Source organism: Nycticebus coucang, chromosome 1 (genome assembly GCF_027406575.1).
Source record: "Nycticebus coucang isolate mNycCou1 chromosome 1, mNycCou1.pri, whole genome shotgun sequence".
Taxonomy (NCBI): domain Eukaryota; kingdom Metazoa; phylum Chordata; class Mammalia; order Primates; family Lorisidae; genus Nycticebus; species Nycticebus coucang.
Window position 1 is genome coordinate 17,752,717 of NC_069780.1, and position 17,214 is coordinate 17,769,930.

The following is a 17,214-nucleotide window of genomic DNA, read 5'->3' on the forward strand; positions in this document are numbered from 1 at the left end:
AAAAAAAAAAAAAAAAACCCTTACCCCTCTAATTTACTAGTCTTGATCAGGGATACAGGTGTTAATTCCTGAAAGAATGTGTCTTGTGTGGTGGAGGGAGATTTTAAAGAAACAACGCTTAAAACATTTTATTCTTTTTCAAGCTGTTACCTCTGCTATTGTTATAGATTACTGTTTCTTGTTTAACCTTCTAAAGATATTCTGTATATGTAAGTATATAGAAATTGTCAACAGGAAAGAACCCTAACTCTGTAAAATAATTTGAAGAAGTTTATTTTGAGTCAAACACGCGTGACCGCATCTAAAAGCCACACCCAAGAAACCTTAAGCAAGTGGTCCTGACGTGGTTGGGTTACAGTCTGGTTTTATATATTTCAGGGAGACAGAAATTACACATAAAGTCATAAGTAAATACACGAAAAGCATATGTTGGTCTGGCCTAGAAAGGCAGGACATCAGGAAGTGAGGGCATTATAGGTTATAGGTAGGTTTAAAGAGTCTTGGATTTGTAATTGGTTAAAGAAATGAAGCTTTGTCTAAAGGTCTGGAACGTTTTAAATTAAGATAAGGAAGTCTGTTAATCAAAGATAAATCACCAAATATTTACTGAAATGTAAGTAAATTGATGGTCTGCGGGCACTGGCCTGCAGGTGTGGATTAAATGTTTTCTTGCATAGCCTTAGGCTTGTTAATGATTTAGTATCTTGTTTTTACAAAGAATAACTCCAAAAGGGACAGGGCATAACCAGGCAGGTCTGAACACCCTTCTCCTCCTGGCAGACAACTCAGCTTTAAGGTTTTTCGGGAGATGGATACATTTAGTCAGCTGGTTGGGGGGCGGTGGGGGTTTCAGAGTTTACTTAACAAAATGTATATTTTCTTTTTTTTAATGGTAGCATACTATTGTAATTCTTCTTCAGAATCTCACTTTCCCTGATTTAACTATATATCATGGAGATTATTCCTTTACAGGACCCATTGAACTGCCTCATTCTAACCAATGGCTGAAGAGTATTCTTTTGGAAAGATGTACTATGGATAGCTGTTCCTACCCTTTTGCTATTATAAATATGACAGTGCTAACATGCATTTCTTTATACATATATAAATTTACCCATGTGGGAAAAATTCCAGAAGCAAAATCACTGGATCAAATTGTATGCGCATTTTTGAGATATTTTGCCAAATGACTCTCCACAGAGGTCAGGGTTATGTCACCCACCTTTAAGTGAACACCATTCACACCATAGTCCATGTAAACTATATCCTGAAGTCAGACAGTATGGTGGCTCTGACATATTGGGATGTATCAGTTTACACTTAATCAATAAATATGGATGTATCAGCCTACAAACTTTGGAACAGTTTTATCAAACTTTGATCTTTGCCATGGGGGCAGGTCTTTTCATTTTAACTTGAGTTTTTCTTATTATTGTAACATAAATAAGGTCCTCAAAAAGTGCAAAATGTATTACAAATTGTCTCTTTAACCCATACTCCTACTAAAATTTTTATTGTATCGATTTTGTGTTTAAGTCTTTGATCTAATGAGTTTATCTTGGTTAAACATTATTTTTTTCCTAGATTAATTCCAATTGTCCTCACCGATTTATTGAATATGTTTCATTCCCACTAATATGTACTATTACCTTTATTATATACTAAAGTCTCATGTGTATATGGGTCCATTTATGGAATCTCTACTTAATCTTTTTTTCACGTACACATGTAATACTATTTTAATTACATTAGTTTGAGAGTGTATTTTAACATTTAATAGATGTTTTCTGAAAATAGTCCTTTAAAGGTACCAAAATTCAAGTTGCAATCTCAATAATACTAAAATATAGTTACTAGCTATTTCGAAAAGTACCGTATGTATTCATATGTATTACATGTTGATAAAATCTGAAAATGTAGATAATACTATTTCAACTTTTACAGATTAAAAATGTCCTTGATGACAGTGTGTATGTGTGTGTGTGTTTTCACCTACACACATTTCAGGCTTTATAGATACCCTGTAAAATTGTCAGGTCAAAAATTATGAAATCTATCCATTAAGCATAAATGTGAACCATCAACAAATTTCTTTAAATCCTGAATTTGAGCTTTTAATTCTAATGGTACTTAATCAGGAAAAAAATGTTTCCATATCTGTGAGTAATAAGTGTTGTCTAAATCTTAGAAAAGATGTTTTATAGGTTATGCCGTCAGAAATGGGAACTATTATTTATTTCTTACATTAAAGAATGCAGTAGAATCTGAGTGATTTGGGGGACAGGAGGAAAACCATATTTACCATGACTGATTTTACACCCCTCAGAGAAGTGCTGGGCATCTTTGGAAGAGTCTTCCCTGAAGAGGCTGGTTCAGATGCTTAAGTCCGCTATTGTCTCTCAGCTGCATAAATGGACTGATCTGAACTTCAGTCAGCACAATTGTAACATCAAAGCTCTTCTAGGAATGATGAAAGAAGTGCATAAGGTATGAATGTATGTGCCATTCTAGTAAATCAAAATCCCCTAAGTCTCAGCCCACTAGAGTTTTGAGAAGTCGAATAAAAATCATGAGTCAATTTTTTCTTAAGTAATGTGTAAAAGGGAAATGATTAGGGATTTTTAAAAAGTAGGAAATTATAAAGACTTAAGTTGTCTGGAAATTTTTAATTATTTATTTATTTATTTTGAGACAGAGTCTTACTCTGTCACCCTCGGTAGAATGCTATGGTGTCCTAGCTCACAGCAGCCTCAAACTCTTGGGTTCAAGTGATCCTCTTGCCTCAGCCTCCCAAGTAGCTGGGATTATAGGCAGCCACCACAACACCCAGCTAGTTTTATGGACTTCTTTCATTAAGAACATGTATGCCTCCAGGCATGGTGTTTGACACCTGTAATCCTAGCACTCTGGGAGGTCGAGGCAGGTGGATTGCCTGAGCTCAAGAGTTCAAGGCCAGCCTGAGCAAGAGCCAGACTTTGTCTCTAAAAAAAGGAGCCAGGAGTATGCTAGGCCAGGAGTGATAGCTGACACCTATCATTGTAGCACTCTGGGAAGGCTAGGTGGGTAGATACCTTGCGTGCAGGAGTTCAAGACCAGCCTGAGCAAGCTTGAGACCCATCTCTAAAAATGGCCAGACACTGTGCCTGCCACCTGTAATCCCAACTACTGGGGAGGCTGAGGCAAGAGGATCTCTTGAGCTTGAGGTTGCTGTGAGCCAGTAGTCCCAGCTACTTGTGAGGCCCTTGAGCCCAGGAGCTCGAGACTGCAGTGGGCTGTGATCCTGGCACTGCACTCCAGCCTAGGTGACAGAGCAAGGCACTATCTCTTAAAAAAAAAATGAAAATCAGAGAAAGGACTAAAGATACTGCCACCTGTACTGACATGCAGCAACATGGATGAGTCTCACAGGCATGGTAATGAGGAAAACACTTGTACAAAAAGGTACTCTCTGTAACTACGTTTGTATGAGTTTTGAAAACATGCAAAGCTAATCTATAATGATAGAAATCAGAATGGTGTTACCTCATCTGGGCAGTACTTACCCAAGTGTATACGTGTATAAGAGTTCAACAAGCTGGCATTTTGGCATTTCATAAATGTATGTTATAATTTAGATATGTGCACTTACTGAATATATGTTAAAATTCAGTAAAAATGATGTAAAAATAAAAGTAGAAGAAAAAGTAGTTGGTGGTCAGAGCAAAGAAAGGGCCCTGTGGACACCACTATATCATTTGATTCTAACTGTCCATCTCAGAACATTTGTTAAATCCCACTAAAGGAAGATCAGGTGAGACCATTAGGATTTGGCATCCACATGCTCTGTGGCTCAGTCAACATTAGGGTCACCCCAGAGTACAAGGTCCCTTATAGTAGGGTTACCTGAAGTTAGTGTGTCCGGAATTCATGGGGCTCGGTTACATCATTTTCATTCTGTTTGGGGTGGTAAACCCAGTAAATAGAAATCAGAGTGGGCTCATGATCAGGGCTGAGGATGGCCATAAAAATATTAGAGAGGAATGGCTGAATTCACATAGTGATCAATGATTCCCAGAGAGCTCTTAAATCCACAGATTCAGACCAGGAGTAACAGGCACTATCAAAAGCATCTCAGGCAGCTCTTGTACTTTAACATGCATCCAAATTACCCAAGGTCTTGTTAAAAAGCAGATTCTGATCCTGTGGGCCTGGAGTGGGACCTAAGATTCCAAGAAACATCTTCAGTGATATCATTGCCCAGAGTCCAAGGATTTATGCTTTGGTGTCCTTGTGCCTAGGAAGAAAAGCTATCAATTAATTAATTAATCATCATTTGTTAACAATTAATTATTAATTAATTAATGACTATCAACTTGTGATTGACTGAACTATACTGCAGTTAATAAATGTGTTCATTGCTCTGAGTTTCTGAAATGGTCTCTTTAGTTTCCAATTCATTCTCCTAGGGCTGGAATGGTCTCTTCAGTTTTATGGATGAATGGAAGGCCCCATTCATTCTCCTAGCGTTGTGATAGAGAGAGAAGGTATTAAGTCATGCTGACTTCAGACAGATGTCCTGCGACCCATACATCGTCATCAGTCCTTTCTCTCTTTCTCTTTTCTTTTGGGTTCCAGTCTCTCTTACGAAATACAGGGTGTCATAGCAAGGTACTATTTCTAACCTCTAGCTTTGTTTTTCCTTCCAGGTTAATTTTACTTCTCAATAAAATACATCTCTTTCCCTGGTGCTTTTTAGAACTACTGTGTTGAAAATCAAGTACTCATTTGGCCTCGGGTCTAGTCATCTGTCCTTGTACCGTACGACACTGTATTAATCACTGCATCTTTATAGTGACTATTGAGAGGTGGTAGAGTAAGCCTCAACATTTTTATCCTTCTTATCATTATTGTTGCACTTAAATATAAATCTTAAAATTAACTTGTTATTCCAATTCCATAAATTCCATCTGTTGGGCTTTTCATTGAGTCTTTGTTTGACCAGGTATGGAATTGAATCTATAGAACAATTGGAGAAAAAAGAGACAACTTAACAATATTGAGTCTTTTAAATCTGATCATTATTTAGCTCTCCATTTATTTAGGTCTTCTTTGATTTCTTACAATCATATTTTATAACTTTGTATATAGAGGTCTTGTCATCTTTTATCCTGAGTACTTGATGTTTTTATGTGATTACAGACCTTTTAAAAACAGCTTTATTGAGGGCGGCGCCTGTGGCTCAGTCGGTAAGGCACCGGCCCCGTATACCAAGGGTGGCGGGTTCAAACCCAGCCCCGGCCAAACTGCAAAACCAAAAATAGCCGGGCGTTGTAGCGGGCGCCTGTAGTCCCAGCTACTCGGGAGGCTGAGGCAAGAGAATTGCTTAAGCCCAGGAGTTGGAGGTTTCTGTGAGCTGTGTGAGGGCACGGCACTCTACCGAGGGCCATAAAGTGAGACTCTGTCTCTACAAAAAACAAACAAACAAACAAAAAAAACAGCTTTATTGAGATATGATTCACTTATTATGCAATTCACCCATTTAAAATGTACAATGTGGGTGGCACTTGTGGCTCAGTGGGTAGGGCGCTGGCTCCATATACTGAGAGTGGTGGGTTTCAACCCTGCCCTAGCCAAACTGCCACAAAAAATAGCCGGGTGTTGTGGCAGGCACCTGTAATCCCAGCTACTCGGGAGGCTGAGGCAAGAGAATCATCTAAGCCCAAGAGCTGGAGGTTGCTGTGAGCTGTGACGCCATGGCACCCTACCGAGGGTGACAAAGAGAGACTCTGTCTCTAAAAATAATAATAAAATATAAAAGAAAATGTACAATGTAATAGTTTTTGGTATATTCACAGAGTTGCATCGCTTTTACTTGCAATTATCTTAGAACATTTTCATCACCCCAAAAGATGTCACTTTCCATCACCCCCTAAATTCCCACATCCCACCCGCATCCCAGCCCTAGAGAATCACTAACCTACTTTCTATGTCTACAGAGGTGCCTATCCTGGACATTTTATATAAATGAAAGTTCTCGCCGTGTGCCGTTTTGTGATTGGCTTCCTTCACTTAGCATAGTGTTTTTAAGGATCCATGTTGTAGTATGTACGAATACTTCATTCCTTTTTACTGATGAATAACAAATAATTCCTTTTGTGCAATACCACATCCTATTCTATTTTGTCTTGTGCGGAGCTGACAGGCTATTTTCCAAAGCGACTACGCCATGTTGCGTTCTCACTAGCAATGTATGAGAGTCCTGATTTCTCCACATTCTTGCCACACTCGTTATCATCTGCCATCGTGGTTATAGTCATCCAGGTAAGGAGGAAAGGGCATTTTGTGGTTTTGATGTGCATTTCCCTGATGGCTAATCATGATGAGCATCATTTCATACACTTACTGGCATTTGCGTATCATCTTTGGAGATAAGTCCATTTACATCTTTGACCCATTTTGAAAATGGTTTATTTTCTTTTTATTATCGAGTTGCTAGAGCTCTTTATGTGTAGATACAAGTCCCTTATCAGACATATGATTTGCCAATATTTTCTCCTTTTCTGTGTGTTGTCTTTTCACTTTCACAATGATCTTTTGAAACACAAATGTTTTTTAATTTTGATTTATCTACTTTTTATTTTATTTTTGTTTGTTTGAGACAGAGTCTCAGTCTGTCACCTTGGATAGAGTGCCATGGTGTCATAGCTTCATAGCTGTCAGCAACCTCAAACTCCTGGGTTTAAGCGATCCTCTTGCCTCAACCTCCCAAGTAGCTGGTGCCTACCACAATGTCCTGCTCATTTTTCTGCTTTTAATAGAGATGGGGTCTCACTCTAGCTCAGGCTAGTCTTGAACTCCTGACCTCAGGTGATCCACCCACCTTGGCCTCCCAAAGAATTGTTTTTAAAAAAAATCATGAGTGGAGACGGAGCTCTGTGGCTCACACCTGTAACCCTAGCACTCTGGGAGGCCGAGGTGGGTGGATTGCTTGAGTTCAGGAGTTCCAGACCAGCGGAGCAAGAGCGAGACCCTGTCTCCACTAAAAATAGAAAACTTAGCCAGGAGTCACAGAAAAATTAGCTGCACCTATTGCCCCAGCTAGGAAGCAAGAGAGTTTCAGGTTGCTGTGAGGTTTGAGCACAAGAGAGTTTGAGGTTGCTGTGAGGTTATAACAACACCAGGGTGACAAAGTGAGACAATGTCTCAAAAAAAATCACAAGTGGATGTTCAATTTGATCAAGTGGTTTTTCTGCATGTGATGGCAAGATACACAGTGGGATTTTCAGCTGTTAAACTAATCTGACCTTTTAAAATTAACCCACCTTGTTCATGATATTTTATAGATACAGATGTAGGTTTCAGCATTTCAGTTTGCTAATATTTTATTCATGAGTGAGATTGGCCTGTCACCTGCTATTTTTCTTTCTCAGATTGTCCCTCTCTGGTTTCTGGATTAGGAGATGCTGGTTTTATGAGATGATTTGGGGAATATTCTCTCTTTTTCTATTCTATGGAAGAGATTATATCATACTGGTTTTATTTTCTTAGATGATTGGTAGAATTAATCTGTGAACCCCTTTGGATATGGAGACTTTTGTGGCAAGTTTCTTAAAGTTGGGGATTAATTTATTTAACAGCTACAGGATTACTGAAATTTTCTATTTCTTCTTGTGTTGGGTATATTTTCTTAGGAATTTTCTTTTTTATAATGTCCTATGAAATGTCCTGGTTTTTTTGTTGTTTGTTTGTTGGTTGGTTTTTTGTTTTTAAGGCAGAGGCTTACTCTATTGCCCTGGGTGGGGTGAGTCATCACAGCTCACAGCAGCCTCAAACTCTTGGGCTCAAGGGATCCTCTTGCTTCAGCTTCCCAAGGAGCTACAGGTGTGCACCACCATGCCCAGCTAGTTGTTTCTATTTTTAGCAGAGACGGGGTCTTTTTTTTTTTTTTAATCAAGTCAATCACACATAGATCATGATGAATACATTTATGCATATGTCTCTTGCTCAGGCTGGTCTCCAACTCCTGAGCACAAGTAATTCACCCACCTCAGCCTCCCAGAGTGCTAGGATATAGATGTGAACCACCGTGCCCAGATGAAGTGTCCTATTTTTATCATTTTAATCTTACCACAATCTGCAGTTTTTTTGTTTTTTGTTTTTAGACAGGGTCTGGCTCTGTCCCCCAGACTGGAGTACAATGGCATGATCACAACTCACTGTAACCTTGAACTCCTGGGATCAAGTGATCTTGACTCAGCCTACTGAGTAGCTAGGTCTATAGGTGCAAGCTACCATATGTGGATAACTTTTTTTTTTTTTTGTACAGATGGGATCTCACTATGCTGCCTAGGCTGGTCTCAAATTCCAGGCCTCAAGTGATCCTCCTGCCTCAGGCTTCTAGAGTGCTGGGATTACATGTGTGAGTCACTGTGCCCAGCCACAATCTGTAGTTTTGTCCCATTTTTCATTCCTGGTACCAATGTGTGTGTGTGTGTGTATGTGTGTGTGTTTTAATCAGTCTTACCCGGAAATTGTGAGTTTTTTTTTAAAGAGTCAACATTTTCACATATTGATCCCTTTCCTGTACATTTGTTTTTTATTTCCTTAGTTTATGTTCTTAGATTTTTTATTTCCTGCCTTTTATCATTTGAATTAATTTGATGTCATGGAGGTGTACCTAGATCATTGATTTTCAAGCATTGCTTCCTCTGGGAAACCTTCTAGAACCCTTTAAGTCCTTCCCTAATCAGAAACTGTATCCTAGATGTCTGGATATATCTTGTTTTTACCTAGTAGACCAGGGGTTAGTAATCTACACCCATGGGCAGCCTCCTGTTTTTTATAAATAAAGTTTTATTGGAACATATTAACACTCATTTCTTTACATACTACCTGTGACTACTTTTGTGCTAAATGGCACATTAGAGGGAGGAGTTGAATAGTTGAGATAGAAACTATACTGTCCCTTACCCAAAATATCTCTATCTGGATTTAAGAAAGAGTTTTGCTAACTATTACACTACACAATAAACTATGTGTAAACCAGGACTATTTTTTTTCTAATGGTTTGTCTCATGCTTGACAAAATAGTGTGTGTGAGGCCGGGCATGGTGGCTCACTTCTGTAATACTAGCACTCAGAAGGCTGAGGTGGGTGGATTGTCTGAGCTCACAGGTTCGAAACCAGCCTGAGCCAGAGTGAGACCTTGTCTCTATAAATAGCCGGTGCCTGTAGTCCCAGCTACTTAGGAGGCTGAGGCAAGAGAATCGCTTGGGCCCAAGAGTTTGAGGTTGCTGTGAGCTATGATGCCACGGCACTCTACCAAGGGGGACAAAGTGAGAATCTGTTTCAAAAAAAAAAAAATAGTGTGTGTGAGATTAATAATATTTATCACTTAATACAGGAAGTGAATTTGTCAAAAGTAACTTGGATTTTTATTCTTAAGATCTAGAAAGCATTTCTAGCATTTCCAGTAAACCTATGCTCTAAGAATTGGTTTACTAATCCCCATTGCCAATATCTTATTTTTGATAATATTTCTTTATGAAAATTGAAGAAATCATAGGTCAGAAAATGATAACTTTATAGAACTCTTCTTTATCATTGACAAATATTTTCAGTTTAAGGAGCTCCATTTTGATTATCTGTTTGATAGCCATATAGTATAAATGATACATTTAATCCCTTATTGATAGAAAATGACATTCACAGGTCATATTCTCTTTCAGGTAAACAAAGTTAACTGTCGACTGCCAGAAAATACTTTCAACATAAATGAACTCTCCAACTTATTGAACTTTTATTCAGAGAGAGGAAGACTGTTCCGTCGGGATAACGACTTGGTAAGAATAACATTTTTACTGATGAAAATTTTTGTAGTTTGAAGGGGGACATATTACTGTGGTAGGTGTGTAGATACCCCTTTGAGAAATCAAGATTTGAAAATTTCCTCATTGCAATGATGAATTTGCTAAATTAGATGATCCTTGAAAACTCAAACATCCTTCCCTCATAAAACAAATATATTTTCTTAGAAATTTGTTTCTAGATTAATTTGGGTTTTAAAAACAGATTCCAAAAAGTACAGAGAGAATCCTAGCACTTTGGGAGGCTGAGACATGTGGCTTGCCTGAGCAAGAGTGATATACCCTCGTCTCTACTAAAAATAGAAAAACCAGCAGGGCACTGTGGCAGGTGCTTGTAGTCCCAGCTACTGGGGAGGTTGAGGCAGGAAGATTGCTTTAGCCCAGGAGTTTGAGGTTGCTGTGGTCTATGGTGCCACAGCACTTTACCCCAGGCGCAGAGTGAGACTCTGTCCCCACCCCCCATAAAGTATAGGGAGAAATAATGTAAGTTGATGAAGTAAAGGAATGAAGTTTTTTCCTTGTTTTTAATTATCGAACCTATTATCTCCATTTACTTTTAGCTACCTGAAGGAAACTGCAGTCCTGTTATTTTCAGTGATTTTCCATTTATCTTTAATTTGCTATCTAAAATTAAATTATTCCAAGCTGATTCACAGATAAAGATGCTGGTATGTATGTCCTCCCTTTTTATTATGAAAAATTTTAAGCAAATACAAAATAGAGATAATGGCGTAATGAGCCCTTCCACCAAGATTCAGCAATAATGAACACTTTGCCACACTTTCTTATCTATCACTTTTGTTGTTTTGTTGTTTCAGCAGAAGTATTTTAAAACAAATCCCAGACGTAGTTTCTTTTAACCTCCCTGTACTTCAGTTTGCTCTCTCTTTCTGATTCAGGTTGAGATTCATGGGTGAGGTCAGGTGGTGATGATACGATACTTCCACTTAAGGTTGACATCCGTCAACTTTTGATGTAGTAATTTCATCCATTGTTTTCACTGAGGTTTACCACGTGGTGGTGTTTCCAATCTTCTTGTTCCTTCCAAAGTCATTAACTGGAATTTAGTAAGGATGAGCTTTTCCTCACCAGAGCATTTGGTTGCCCTTAAAAAATGGTTAAAAACCATTCACATAGTAAGGTAGAATAATGCTGACCCTTCCCTTTTAAATATTAAAAGTTGACAAATTACCCTATATAGAGTTTGAAGCTGGTATGGTGCCTTACTCCTATAATCCCAGCACTTTGGAAAGCCGAAGCAGGAGAATCACTTGAGACCAGGACTAGGATCACCTAGACCACCCTAGGCAACATAGTGAGACCTTTTCTCTATGAAAAATAAAGAACAATTAGCCAGGTGCTGTGGCATGTGCCTGTAGTCCCAGCTACTGGGGGTGAAGGGAGCCTGAGGCCGGTATCACTGTAGTCTAACTGGACCACAGAGTGAAACCCTGTCTCTGAAAAAAAAGAGTTTGTAAATGCCTTTCATATGCTCTCATTGATTCAGGATATTATAGTCTCTGTGATCTTTTCAATTCTAATGAGTTAATCATGCTACTTCAGTTTAATTTTGATTTGTATCTTCATTATCTAATGTCCTAGTCCTCACTTTCTTTATATCTTATAGTATCTATTGTTCTCCTGCTAGGAGCAATACTTAAACCAGTAAACTGTTCTTTCCCGCTCCCTTCCCTCTCCTCCTCTAATTTTTGTTACTACTGTGTTCTTTTTTTTTTTTTTTTTTGTAGAGACAGAGTCTCACTTTATGGCCCTCGGTAGAATGCCGTGGCCTCACACAGCTCACAGCAACCTCCAACTCCTGGGCTTAAGCGATTCTCTTGCCTCAGCCTCCCAAGCAGCTGGGACTACAGGCGCCCGCCACAACACCCGGCTATTTTTTGGTTGCAGTTCAGCCGGGGCCGGTTTTGAACCCACCACCCTCCGTATATGGGGCCGGCGCCTTACCGACTGAGCCACAGGCGCCGCCCTACTACTGTGTTCTTAATGTTAGTCTTGGGATTTTCGTGTCTGCTTAAGCTTCTAGGAGCTTGATTTGTAATCTCCAGCTGACTCAGAGGAATCGGAAATCATACCCATTATTGACTTTTCTTACTAGTTCAAAGGATACAGGTTATCTGGGCGAGACACAGAGACGTGCGGAAAATCACATACACAAAAGAAGCCATTTCATTTATAAAAATTCCCTTTTTATTTATACCCTAAGAATTACATAGCTCACATAAAGGTTCCAGCATGCCATGCTCCATAAATCTTTAAATTTTTGGTTTATTTATAATAAACAGCTTAGACAGATGATATATCCTGATAATAGCCTTCCATAGTTAAAGACTGTCTCTCTAGTTACTATTAGTAGTGTTTGTTATCAAGATGTTTACAAATATATTTGGCCAGTTCATCTCTTCTTTTGTTTCTTTGCCATCTCTGTTTTTATATTCCTAATATCTCTGGTAAAGAGAGAGAGCATATTAAGTCTTTCCTTCCAAAACTAACTTTCCCTTTAAACAAGACCTTTCCTCTATGGTATTTTTCTTCGGTAGTAATGTCTTTCTCTGTCCGGTCTTTCTACTGAGTTGTTGAGGTTTGAGTGGACAGTGGCCCCAGGTTGCACATTGTGAAGGATTAGAAAGGCTTGAGGACAAGAAACTCTTAGGTGTAGTTGTCATGAGTGAAGTTGGAAAGCTGACTTCACAATCCTGCTCTGCAAAGGACAGGTGATGAACGCAGTCAAATTACAAGCTCCCAACTGGGTTACACTTTAACTGTGCAAGGGGAAAACTAATACATAGAGAACTGGAGTAGAGGAGCTGGAAATAAGCTAAGATGCAGGTTTCCAGTGCAGCTCTTGGTCAGATAAATGAAAATACAGACCCCCCTCCTTGTGATAGTCAGTGGAGAATGTTTCTGACCACTGCCTGCCCCTCAGAGCTGTGGAACGTGCTGCCATGCTGCTAGGAGTCAGTTTTGCTGGAGCGTCCCAGAATTGTAGACTCCTTGGCTGCAGAAGGAGATGACCCACCACCAGAAAGGAGCAGAGCATTCCATTTCCCTACAAACCAGGAGCTTCCTCCAAACTACAATAACAAAGAAACCTTAAGGAAAACCCAGCAGACTCTAGTAGAATCACATGTAAATTTCTCAGTATACAATGGTGGCAGAGACCCAGGGCAGGAATTTCTCAAGCCCGGAGCCACGTGCACACTCCCTGAGGGATTTGGAAAGAGCTAATATGGGTAAGCACCCAGCCTGGAGACCTGGAATAAGATGGTCATTATCCAGTGGTCCTGCTGTCACTGTTGCAGGACAGGCCCCAAGAGGGCTGCATGGGTTACTTCTTTATTGTCCTTGTGATATACCAGAATTCCTAGAGAAGTGTTGAACATCAAAGCAAGGATATCAAGTCCAACTTCTAATCCAAAGGAGTTCAGCAGAAACAAGATAAAGGACTAAAGTGGTGAGGGCAGGTTGAGAATTCAGAAAAGCTAAACACAAGCACTCTGTAGGGTGGCCAGGAGCAAAGCTAGATACAAAAATGAGGCCACCTGTGGCATATTTTTAGAGAGTTCCCATGCAGATTGGGTGGACAGATCATAGTGATTTGAAAAAGAAGAGTGGATCTTCTCTGAACACGTCTTTCCTCTCATCTTTTTGCTATCGCTAATGTTATCCCTAAGCTCCCACACTGCCCTTAGATTTCTGAGGATACGATGTTAACACTTTGCTTCTGAAGACTGATGGCGGATGAGTGTCGAAGCATGTTGCAGACCAGCATGGACCTGGACATGTTTACTATAACAAGTGATCTGAGAAGGTTAACTCCTTAGCTGTTCGTCCATGCTGACTAGTCTCCTGCACACGATGTGTCATAGTTTCTTGTGGCACCTCTTCTTCCTATGATCACTTCATCTTCTATAGTGTGGATATGATATCCCTTTTCTTGAATAATCACAGTGTGAGTATACTTAACAATGGGAGGATTAAGTACGTGCTACACAAAATACATCCGTATGTTTATTTGAAGTAATAATCTCTGGGATTCCCATTAGGTCAAAGGAGAAGCCAACTAAAGTATGTCTTTTCTAGGGGTTAAAAGAGATGGCATGCCTGAAATTGAACCAAGTGATCCTGCAAAAAATGGATGAATTTCCTCCGTCACCCAGATTTATAATTAGAGTCAGACGAAGCCACCTGGTTGAAGATGCTCTACGTCAGTTAAGCCAAGCTGACGGCACTGACCTTTGGAAAATACTAGTGGTACAGCAAAAAGTCTCATTGAACGTTTTACTGCTATGGGAGAGAAACATTCATAGAACATAACAAAGCCTTTCTTAAAAGAGCCTGCATTTGCGACTGTGATTATCAGTCTGATGATTTCCAGAATTCCTCTCTTACCCTTCCGAAAACAACAGTGAGATGCTTAACTGCATGCTGGGTTATAAGTTAACTATTAGTTACTATGGCTATACAAATGCTGTGTATCAAAATATCCCAAAGCTTAACGGCTTAAAATAGCAATAATTTATTTTACACATCTGCAGTTCAGCTGAAGATCTGCTGATCTAGGCTGAACTCATCTGAGTGGCTTTGTAGATTTTGCCTGAGTTCGTTCACATGTCTTGGAGTTGACTACCGATTGGCAATCTAGGCCTGGTTGGGCAGTTTGACTCTGCTTCCTGTGTCCTTCATCCTCCTGTTGGGACCAGCAAGCATGTCCTTCCCATCATAGTATCAGAGGTGAAAGGTAGCAAGCCCAATCGAGCAGCAAACATTACTCTCATCCAAACAGTCACATGTCTGAATCCAAATCCAGGGCTGCAGAAATATACTCAGCTTCTTTAATGGGAGGAACTGCAAAGTCATGTGCAAAAGACATGGCTCAATGAGGGGTGAAAATTGGGGCTATTAAGGCAATCGCCAAGCAGGTGGTAGAATGGATGCTTTTCCTACTTTTGGCTTTAGTTTTAGTTGAAGACCTTCTACTTTATGAGTTTCAAATCCAGCCATTCTTCATTTCGTCCTTTAGGGTTTTTAGTGTGTAGCAGCTCAGATCATTTGCCCTGTTGAGACTGTAGAGTAATGATTAACTCTGTAGGTAAGGGCTGGAATGTGCGCAGAAGGAAGTGGATTTTTCTGATATTAGCCGTAAGAAGAAGAATTAGGTTGTCACAGAAGAAACCAGAACCTGGGGGGTGGGACTCAGAAGATGGATATTTCCCAGTGTGGGACTCTATGGGGAAAAAAACCATTGTATAAGCCAGACTTTCTGGTCGTATGTTTTCATCTGTACCTATTTTTATTTAAATCTTAACTGTGAGGAGGGCTGGGCATGGTGGCTCACACCCGTAATCTTAGCACTCTGTGAGGCTGAGGCAGGTGGATTGCTTGAGATTAGGAGTTCCAGACCAGCCTGAGCAAGAACGAGACCCCTTCTCTACTGCAAATAGAAAAATTAACGGGACGTGGTTGTGGGCAGCTGTTGTCCCTGCTACTCGGCAGGCTGAGGCAGGAGGATCACTTGAGCCCAGGAGTTTGAGGTTTCTGTCAGCTATGACTCCATGGCACTCGAGGCAGAGGCAACAGAGTGAAAGTCTGTCTCAAAAAGAAAAAAAAAATCTTAACTGAGGAGATCAGTAGAAAATTATTCCCCCCATAGGCAATGACCAAGAGTAAGTAAACAAACTGCAAGACAGATCCAATCCAAACATAGACTCTGAACTAGGCAAGGTTGTCAGGCCTCTATGAGGGAGGCTTGACCATGGCACAGACACTTGCTAGTGTAAATGAGCAGGAGGAAGAAAATCAGAAGTTGTTGGGAAGTTGTTATTGGGATAATCAGATGGAAAAGTGGGTCAGGCCCTTGAACATGATGATCTACGGCAAAGAAGTTGATCAGAGTGGCCATAGGTAAGATTTCCTAGGCAAAGAGAGTAGAAAGAGAACCAAAGTCCAAGAAATGAAGTTTAGAAATGTTTTTGTTTAAAAGATAAAAGTAAATTACCAAGAAAAGTAAGTAAAAAAGAAGTAATTAAAGGAGTGGAGGAAAACCGAAATAGTTCTCAGCCACAAAGTTGGAAGGTGGAGAGAGTTTCTAAAGAAGGGTTTGTTAATCCTGATTTCTCACTTGAGGGCTGTGGGCACTCAGTGTGATGGTCTCTGCAAAGGTCTCATGTCCAGGCCACTGGGAGGGCTATTCAATGGAAGCCTGGATGAGATAAGAAGCAGGGGAAACCAAATAGCTGTGGGCTGGAGCCAAAGCTGTGAAGTTGGAATAATGGGACGAAGGTAGATAAATAAGATAGGCTAATTGGGGAATACAGTGGTCTGGGGGCTTGAAGTACATCAAAACCTGGTTCAAGATGCTGGTCAACATAACTGGTAAATGTTAAATCTTGCCAGAATCCCCCTTCATATGGTCCATACGGCAATACAAAGGATCCCAGTGCTCACTGTACAACAACCTGAGAGTAAATAGGTTCGTGACCTCCACTGGTGAGTAGCAAATTGAGGAAAGATTGCAAGAGGCCAAGGGATGTGTGATTCTGGTAATTCTAGAGACAGCAGGAATAGTTATTAGAGGTTTAAAACGCTTCCATAAAAATCCAAAGCATTGTGTTTTAATCAGGACTGGGGACTATGTTCTTGTTCCTTAGGTTGAATTTATTAAAGAAATTCGTCCTGAGAGTGGAGGGGTCTGTTCAGAGTTCTTTCACTGTATGTTTGAAGAGATGACAAAGCCAGAATATGGAATGTTCATGTATCCAGAAAAGGATTCGTACATGTGGTTTCCTGTCAAAGTAAGTCTTTGATTTCTTCTCTTATGTTTTTTCTTCAGGACAGAAAAAGTATCCCAGATACTGCAACACGAAAACCATAATAGTAGTGGAAAATTAGGTCATAAAGAGCTTTGCTACTCGTATTTCAAGTAGTACTTCTGTTGTCCACAGAGCCGTAGCTATAGTGTCATCTAGGAGCTATTGGAAAAGTAGAATCTCTGGTCCTATCCCAGACCTGCTGAATCAAACGTGTCTTATAACATCCCCGGGTGATTCATAGCACATTAAATTTTTTAACAGCTTTAATGAAGTACAATTGAGAAACAATAAAGCACATGTATTTAAAGTGTCCAACTTGGTAAGCTTTCATATTCATGTATAGCCATGAAGCTATCACCACAATCAAAATAATGAACATATCCATCATTGCTAAACATTTCCTTATATCCTTCTCTTTTCCTTCCCTCCTATTCCTCTCCCACAATGCCTAGGCAACCACTCATCTGCTGTCACCAGAAGTAGCTTGAATCTCCTAGAATGTTATATAAATGGAATCACAGTGTTAATAGCCCTTTTTC

General features: G+C 39.8%; 1 protein-coding gene across 3 annotated transcripts in view; it reads left to right on the forward strand.

Annotated features, from left to right (window-relative positions):
• Positions 1–17,214, forward strand: part of HERC6 (HECT and RLD domain containing E3 ubiquitin protein ligase family member 6) — a 57,834-nt gene that overhangs the window by 31,086 nt on the left and 9,534 nt on the right. For all 3 annotated transcript variants that reach the window (XM_053603910.1, XM_053603881.1, XM_053603901.1), the window contains 5 exons: positions 2,327–2,487; positions 9,708–9,821; positions 10,406–10,513; positions 13,947–14,117; positions 16,514–16,657. In XM_053603910.1, coding sequence (XP_053459885.1) covers positions 2,327–2,487; positions 9,708–9,821; positions 10,406–10,513; positions 13,947–14,117; positions 16,514–16,657 — 698 coding nt within the window. The remainder of the gene's footprint in view (positions 1–2,326; positions 2,488–9,707; positions 9,822–10,405; positions 10,514–13,946; positions 14,118–16,513; positions 16,658–17,214) is intronic.